Raw genomic sequence first — 9,619 nt, forward strand, 5'->3', positions numbered from 1 at the left:
TTGCATATTTTCAACTGTCTGTAAAAGTCATACTCGTCACACATTGATGTGTTGTACGTTTATTATCTCATTATCTCATGAGATGTCATAATTATTCAAAAACAATGTGAGAGCATATACTACAAGAAAAACAATAAAATTCTTTTTTGTGTGTGTTATATCCCAAAAACGCGTGAACAATGTCAAATGTGTCAGTGTCAGAAACAGTGTTTAGAGTAAAATCCGTGGCAGTTTAGGTAACTGGTGTGGCCATATTGAACTCCGCCCAATAGCCACTTTTTTCTAAAATAATTATGACGTCACCCGCGGCAATGCGTTCTTACCGTTAAAACAGAGCTCATGTAGTTTAACATTATGGATTAGAAAAAAGTGTTCAAACTTCATTTCCCTTGCAAGAATATGGACTTTCAACATATCCCATGTGCGGAGCCAGTGTTGTTACGCGTCACTGGCTACAGGCTATTTTGGTGGCAAATATTACTAATTTCACAGACAGCTAAACACAGCCGACTGACTAAAAGAAATAGACTATAGTTCTCTTACACCGGATGAAATCACCAGATCGGTCTATCGCCAATTCTCCCTCAAAAATATTAGGCTTAACCAGGTGCTTTAACACATTTTTGTAAAATTCGTGTTAACTTTATAATATTTGGTTTAACATTGAAGGTGTTAAACAATTGTCCCTTAGTAATGATATAAAGGATCTAGTAAGTTAACGATGTATAGTTGACCTTTGCTCCCAGGGCGTTTTGTACAGCCAGTTGTGATGCCCTGGCTACAGGTTAACTGGTGCAGCTGGAGATAAACATGGTTGTATTCAGTAGATATTTTTATTCATTTATTGGATTGATGTTTTACGCCGGACTCAATAATATTCTACATATACGACGGCGGCCAGCATTATGGTTGCGGAGGGGCGGGGGGCACAGCCCGGGAGGAACCCACATCATCCGCAGGTTACTGACAGACTTCACACGTTCTGACGGAGAGGAAGCCAGCATAATCTGGACTTGAACTCATAACGATCGCATTGCTGTAAATCATTTAGAGCAATCATTATTAATTTGTAACCTGTATTCCTTACCGTTAACCTAGGACGAAACTATAATGTTTTTGTTCGTTTAAATGTTACTACTGTTCTGTCAATAATTCTGATGTACATCGTATAAATGGGAAATTTGTTCGCAAACACAATACAGAATGAAACGACCGACAACAATAATATTCTTTTTACTCTATTCACGGCAAAAACAAATTATTTTCGTTTTTTTTTTCTTGGTTTTCCAACAAGTCTGCAGCAATCGAAATTGGCCCATCAGTTTCATTTCTCTGTCTTAGACCTAATCCAAATAATCCCGGTGATGTCGCCCGGACTATCATGCCGGATGGGACACACTCTTCATCGATAGAGGTCTTTCTCCTGTGGAAGAGTAGGGAGCGGACGTGATGAATTGGTACGCATGCTCGGCCGGAAGCACCTAAACAAGCGATTTATTACAATGAATATTGTCATTACAGAAATTCAGTATGATAGCGGGATAAAAGATTCAGGAATTAGCTTCTTAATTACGACCCTAGGGTAATAACATTCCATGTTCTGTCCTTGCGGTAAATTGTATGTAAATACTACTGCAGTGTCCGTTTGAAAAAAAAAATTTCCTTAACACAATTAAAGTTACAGCACAATTACAGCCTAGAGAGATAAACCAAAGCAATGACGACATTGTGATAGCTGGTAAATGGTCACACCTAACCGGTGAAATACGGTCTCTTGTCAATTTACGTCATGCAAGGATATAAATTTATAACTTTATATAAAATTTATAATTTGCATACGAAATGGTAACATGGTGCATATTACACTCCCATGGGTCCCATTCAACACGCGCACTTGTAATTGTGGTGAAGCTTTGTGGAAATGATATGATATTCATGCATAGATTTAGAACAGACAGATATTTTTTCTTTAAGATTTATATAAAACAAGGGTTATAAGAAGCTCGACAGCTCGCTGGTAATGCCTTCAGTTCAACTCATACCCTAACCTTACCGGACATTTAAATCCATATTGAGCAGCTGAAAACTGATAACAGGTGAACCAAACATAAAACCTTACTCTGAGGCTACATATATGTTTGTGAAGTGAATGCAAACACAGCAAGAGTCCCAACCATGTCAGTTTTTTTTACCAAAACAGAAAAATCAAGTATAATGTCAACATCTTCAAAGCATGTTTGTCAAGCTCAAGTAGTTTCATGAACATATGGTGAAAACTTTGACAACAGCTGACCCAAACAAAAAAGATTACTTCTTAACGGAGAGTTAAAAATACAAATATCCCTAATTATATATAATGAGTAAACCCACAAATCCTGTTCATCATTCCCACCAAGTTTCATAAGGATTATGTGAAAAACTTTGGAACATCTGACCCAAACATAAAACCTTACTCAATTACTATCGTCCTTCTGTCTTAAACAAAAAAGCTTACTCGGATACCAACACCCCCCATACTCACAATATCTCGTGTTACTTCGTAACGGCGAGCTAAAAACTAAAATTGGGGACTAACCAGTACGGTGAAGTCTAATGAAAAAGTCTTAGCGCAAAATGTACCTCTGGACAAAGAGGAGGGGCTTGAAGATGGATGGTGCTGGGTTGCGGAGTTGTTGGTGAAGACTTGCTGTCTGTAATAAAGATTACACCGCTCGTCGTTGAACAGAATACATGGAGCATATTGTTTTAAAAGGTCATTTTTATGGACACTTCTTAGGACATTTACAGGTAACGTAGTTTAAAGCTCAAAATGTAAACCCACCTCTCCGGCATAATATGGGCGTTGATGTTGCCGCACTGGTTGGCTTTTCACGGATGGAGAGAAATGTCACGATCTGTAATATTCAGTACAACTCAACTCATTAATAGCTACATTAGCTCTTGAATGTACATTTGATAGAAAAGTATATAAAACGAAACAAAAAAGAAAAATCAGAAAAACAGAAAGAATGTGCGTAACACTTACGCTCGATAAAAATGGGAGCACCTGATACTGCGCACCGACAACAAGATCCTCCGCACCCTCGGATGTCTCAAAGTAACCGCCCGCAGCTGCCTCTATACATATCTCGCACATTGCAAAATGAAATACGCATTCATTATTACATTAACACCCTTGTCGGCTTTTCTTTGGTGTAAACACATGATGGTAAGGGATGCAATGATGTACTCTGCTATATATCGATTGTTTAAAGATAACAGATCATCAATATACCGTTTAGTGAATGAGAAAGATCGGGCCTTACTCCTTGATAGTTTCTGCATGTGGTCGTATCCATATGAGAACAGGTCGTCGACCAGAAGGGGGTGGGGTGGGGGGTCGCAATTTGGACCCATGTACAAAGATATTGACCCACCCTCGCTGGATTTAAAGGAAACCACAGACGCTTAAGATGGTACATCTCATCTGGACCTATATTTGTACAAAGACCAAAACGGTTTATTCTCTCGCAGACTTTACGACAAGTGGGATAGTTTCAATTCTGACGTTGTAAATTGTCCTTACTAGGACACCAATATACCGAAGGGTTTTGCATATGGTGTGTACATATCTCGCCATATAGTATTTGTCCTTTGGGGAGCTTACAAAACTTGTTCTGGCCATTAACAGATCGACTAGCCGGACTGAAGAACGCTACGGCGGCCAGTATTGTAGCAGGAGGAAACCGGGCAAAGCCCGGGGGAAACGCACGATCATCCGCAGGTGACTGACAGACCTTCCAAGGTACGGCCGGAGAGGAAGCCAGCATGAGCTGAACTTGAACACACAGCGACCACATTGGTGAGAGGCTCCTGGGTCATTGCGCCGCGCTAGCATGTTAATCACCTCGGCCACGAAGGTCCCGAAGGCACTCTAGCACTGGTAAAGCAAAAATATGAAATCAACAGCGATTTGAACAGAACTAATGCAGAACTATTATTTCCATTGGTAGCTCAAGTACTTGATCATCTTTGTCACTGTGACGCTATTTTCATTTTATTACATTAACATTAAACGTTTGAGCTGAGACATTTCAATATCATTTATTTGCCAGACTTCTGACTGCAGCAGTAGCAAAAAATAAACAATGATAAATCAACAGAAATATTCAGTTTGCATGTTCAGTAACTAATACCAGTTTAATCCCTTAATGTCGTCGAAAGGCCTACGCTCAAGATGTCCTTGTTCAATGCAATTACGTCAGTGATGACAGCAAATTTCCGTTTAATGACAGTAGTTTCGAAAGAGTATTAGCTTGAAGAGGGTGAGAGACACACATCCATAGCTCATAACTCGGTGAGGGTGGGAACAGGCGTCCATAACTTCGTGAGGGTGGGAACAGGCATTCGAACAGGCATCAAATAGAAAAGGATTCTATTTGATTGTGTTTGACAGGATATTAACACAACCTTATACCAAGATTTATATGTAGCGTTATGACAGTTTGTAATATAACCAATAAAATACATTAAATACGAGAAAAGCCACAGGAAAAATAATACGGCATGTCTTGTCTAGTCGTTCCGCTGTCCAGTACATGGCTCCTTTGACATCGTCCTGTTTGACCTCGACCCCGTTGACCTTCTCCTCTTCGGATTTTGCTGCTGGGGCAAAAGGCACACAAGACATTTCCCATCGATTGGTTTTGTTGGCTTGTTTCTGGAAAGTGTTGAAGTAAATAAGTCGGTATTAGGGCAATAATCTTACCTTTGAGTTGATTTATTTGTTTGATTGGTGTTTTCAAGAATATTTCACTTCTACGACGGCCATAAAAATGGTGCTTGTTGCTGCTCGCTTGCCACTGAATATTGAGAGGTTAGAGCAAGGATTGGTTGGCGAGGTGTCATGATAATGTGACAGGGTGGAATGTCATGTCTGGTGTCTTCGGCATAACACTCCAGTGGCGGCAGCACTTTGACGGCAGCATTTTGGTGGCCAGCATTATGATGGGAGGAAACCGGGCTGAGAGCAGTGGAACCTTTGAAAATGTCCCAGTAAATACCATTATTTATGTTAGGTACCCATGTGATATATACCAGTGTGTTTGACCTTCTCTGAGCCAGACTGTTCTGCAGAAAGGATCTACTAAGGTCGAATGAAATGAACAAATATGTGTATTACTGAGATCGACATTTCAGTCGATGACATGTATGGCTAACATAGCCCCTTTTCTTGCGAGTAAAACTGGAGGCTTTTGTCAGTATGCTCGGAAATGATCTAGCTGATATTAAGCGTAAGTACGACTGCATTTCTTTGCTTGGGTTCGCTCTGGGTTATAGAGTAGTTCAAACTAAGCCTGTCCACTGACATAATCGGGTCAACCTATATTTCTTACTTACTTTACTAGTAGTTCTAGATTTTCTCTGCAACATCTCCTTCGCAGTGGCCTCTTCTTTTCTGGTTTTCACGTTGATTAAAGCGAATTCTAGGAGAGCCCCAAACACAAAGAGAAGACACGTGAAGTTCCAAACATCCATAGCTTTGATATAGGAGACCCTTGGTAAACTAGAGTTGACCCCCGTAGTGTGCGTTGTGGTGGTGAGCACACAGAGTAACCCTAGTGACACGCGCGCTGGCGTTGCGCGTGGATCCAGCCAGAAGCTCACCCATGAAAGCATGACGATCAGAACCCCAGGAACGTAAATTTGTATGACGTAAAATCCGTTCAGCCGTTGAAGCTCGAACTCGACGTAAATGCATGAGTAGTTTTCTGTATTATGAAACCAACAAATATTAATACAATTTTTGTGCTTAGGTGCATCGAAACACTGTTATTATGCATTGTTGCAATAGACAGTTACACATATTAACTATATGCATTTTTGTGCTTAAAGACACACAAACATGTTTGTAATATATTAAAGGAAAAGAAATCAAAAAAATGATTCCAAAACCAGATGAAAGAGTGTCAAAACTTATTTACAAATATGATCTTTAATATTTTTTCCATTTTTTTTTCAGGAGAAAAGGGTGTTTCTAAATATTTTTGTATGGTGAGTGTTTGGGATCACCTTTCGGTTGCATAATAATGTTCTAAATAAGAATGTGATGCATGCCTAATAAATTTATTTGAATGTAAATTTGTTCTCTATATACAAACATATGCATTTGATCCGAATTGTGATAATATTTATGAATATATTAAAAATGTAAATATGATCAAAATCCAGACTGTACAAATTCTAGTACAAATATATTTATTAAACATGTGTTACATCCTCAATTATAACACTATCACGAAGACTATATATACCAAAAGGTGGTCCTAAATACCCACCATACAAAAAATATTTTCAATTGGCCTTTTGTCTTTAAAGAAAAATCTAAAAAAAATGCTTAAGACCACATTTGCGACTAACTTTTTACACTCTGTCATCTGAACTTTATGTAATGTATGTAAAAACATGACGGCGATCATGTTTCATCGGTAGAGGATGTCAAAGTACCCGGAGTAAAACACATTTGATGTTGGTACACCTGATTAACATTCTGACTTTCGACTTAATCGGTGAAGGGCCTGATATAGTCGCAGGGAGCCCTTTTTACAGAGAGTAACGAATTACAATCCCTACAGGATTACTTACTTCCCTCGTACATTCTCCAGCAGTCGCCATGTTGTGTGGTCCGTATCTTCGTCTGCGGAAGCCGGACATGCGGATCGATCTGGACCGGTTCGTGTTCTTCGAACCACAATATCGTAAGCTCGTCCGCTTTATGGGTGTCTGCGGGGCAATGATAACAGAATAAACGAAGGAAAGTAGCTGAACATCTGCGCTGACCAACTGAAAAGAACAACATTACAGAGCAGGCGGCAAGGTGTAAATTGCGGCGTACTTTTGGTCTAAGCATGGAATAGAAAGGGCATCATCATAAAATGAAGGATATGTTTACGCCGAGAAAAAGGGACGGAAGAGACACCAGTTAACTTTATAAACCCAGGAAAACATCAGAAATAAACAGTGGCAGGCTCTGGAGACAGCTTTACCCAAAGAAAAGAGACGAAATAAATAGCGGCATAAGGAATTGAACAAAAAAATCCACAGGCTTGTGAAAACTTGTTATAAGAGGAAGGATACGAAGAAAACTGCACCGCAAGCTATACTGGACACTGCCATTCGTCACAGGAAAGCCCAGAGGATAAAGATCAGAGCAAACAGCAATATTCGCGATCCGAATACACGTATTAATAATAGAAAAAAAATAATAGAACAAACACTGAAAAAAAAGTCGAGATGTTCTTTGGTCAGATCTAACAGACGGAACAGACGGATTCGGTTGAATTCAAACACTTAGGGACTTGATCAGAGGAATGGAACTCAACAAACAACAAAGCACAACTGATAGGACCCTTGATAAGTCGAGAGCTAGACAGGGATCAAACAAGATATAGGCTAACAGACAGGGCGTTTGACCAGAGGAACAACAACAACAACAAACCCAACAAAGCAGACGGATTATCCAGAACACGAAAAACTTAACCTTGGAGGAGTTCTTTGGGGAAGTCGGAAAAATTAATCCCGCCATTAACAGATCGACTAGCCTCGCAGCCTTCAACTGAGATGACTTCCAGCCATCTATTCAATTATTATTACATGCTTTTGTGAAAATCTAATACCGACGCCCAAAAGAAGAATTGAAAGAAGCATCAGTAGGAAGCCACCGTGAAAACATTTTTATAGATTTTTTTGCTCACTAAAATGCAGTCAGATTTTGATATATTGGTAATGTATGTCGCTAAGTGACGTCACAATTTTTTTTACAACCTTCTGTTCATTTCTGAGTACAATTCGTTTGAAATGTGATCATGTAATATGTGGTTGTGCATAAAAAAGCAGATATGACATTAAATGCCTCTTTTAGGGCCAGAAAAAAACATAAAATATCAATATGATCAATACACGATACCATCCAAACAGCTGAATAAAGTTAATTCAGTGAAGAAAATTGAAAAAAAAATCAGTACAAGTATTTCCAATGGTTTTTCTACTTGATGCTTTATTTTTCCAGTTTCTCCTCCTTTCAAACATTTAATCCAACTTACAGCTCATTATTTGCGTGTCGCACTTTTGGACATCCAGTGGAAACTTCAACAGTTCCATGACACATCCAAGAGTTATACCTAATCTGTAAATCGGAAAAATATCCAAATGAAACATTAACAATAAGCTTCATACGCACAAAATCAAATTTCAGCATCTTGCCTGCTTTGCAACAGTAAAGGTAATTCCGATCGACTGACTACCCTCAGACAGAATGTATATCTGAGGGGAGGGGGATTGTTATCTACTCATGAGCTTTTGCAGTGTTCATCATACGGGGTCCCTCGGCACTGAACGTCTACTGCAGTACAAATACGGCGTGTAGTTATATTAGCGTAGACGTGGAGTTCACTCCAATTCACAGAGTTCAAGTCCATCTCATGCTGGCTTCTTCTCTGGCACCTACGTGGGAAGGTCACCCAGCAACCTGCAGATGGGCGGATGGTTTCCTCCTACCACGATTCTGGCCATTAATCCAACAGTTCCACAAACGGACAATCTCACATGATCACATTCATGCAAATCTCGACGTTATCAAAAAGATTTGACATTTTCGATGTATAGAAACTGTACCCACAAATTACTTAGTCAAACTTGCTTACCTTTGGGTGAAGAATACGGATCCGTTCGGGGAAATATGTAGGCCTACGTTTCGCAGGGTTATGTCATGAAACATGGCAGATTTGCTGTTCAAGAAAAACATATCTGGAACCCAAATGATATCCAGCCAATCGCTTGTCAGATTGATGTATTCGTCACAAAGGTCAAAAGCCAGCCTGGGGTCATGCCATCTTTGACGTAAGTAGATGTCAATTGTGTATTCCTGTGTCATGGAAGTGGAAATATATAGTCATTGTTTATCTTACATGGTATATTATTGGGTTTTCTTTAACCCATGATGCACTCAATTTTCATTCAAGGGATATAAACATAGCTGCAATACCATTTTCTAGCTGTCCTTCTAAAGAAAGGTCAGGTTTATACGATCCGATTTGTTTATAGTTCATTCGAAATCAATATGGCGCATTTACGTTAGAAAACATCCAATAACGCATGCGCGTCTTGGCAATGACGACATTATGCTAAAGGTTAATTATTCCCAACGACAAATCATACATACAGTGAACTTATAAATCAAACAAATTGACATTTCTATCCATCGGACTGTGATAAGTGCAATGGTATGTTTATGGCGTAAAAAAAGTAAACAAGAAGTGTTTTGGATATCTACCAATTCCGAACATGTATTTATATATATAGTTGATAAATAACTGACGAGTTGGGACCGATGTCAGAAATCTCTAAATTTTCTAAACCAGTCACTATGTACGCTAAATGCGATTATTTATTTTTTCTAATTTAATTGAGGCCAAAAATTTCGGTAATCTACTTACCATGTTCACCTCACTAACCGCATAGACTGACTGCACGTAGAAACTGACACGTACTTCTGTAGGAATGTCTGTGTTAACAATGTAATCGTGTAATTAACCTTGAGAGGGACAATATACCAATTAACTAATTAACGTTATTAACTCAC

At 39.1% G+C, this 9,619-nt stretch overlaps 1 protein-coding gene across 1 annotated transcript; it reads right to left on the reverse strand.

Moving 5' to 3' along the window:
- Positions 1-3,878: 3,878 nt before the first annotated feature.
- Positions 3,879-8,911, reverse strand: LOC135475806 (glycine receptor subunit alpha-2-like). The gene is made up of 6 exons (XM_064755746.1): positions 8,682-8,911; positions 8,082-8,164; positions 6,625-6,762; positions 5,380-5,750; positions 4,543-4,699; positions 3,879-3,919 (listed from the first exon to the last, which is right to left on the reverse strand). Exons 1-6 carry the CDS (start codon positions 8,909-8,911, stop codon positions 3,879-3,881), a joined length of 1,020 nt encoding a protein of 339 aa, XP_064611816.1.
- Positions 8,912-9,619: the final 708 nt, after the last annotated feature.

Source organism: Liolophura sinensis, chromosome 9, assembly GCF_032854445.1.
Source record: "Liolophura sinensis isolate JHLJ2023 chromosome 9, CUHK_Ljap_v2, whole genome shotgun sequence".
In the NCBI taxonomy this organism is placed as follows: Eukaryota; Metazoa; Mollusca; class Polyplacophora; order Chitonida; family Chitonidae; genus Liolophura; species Liolophura sinensis.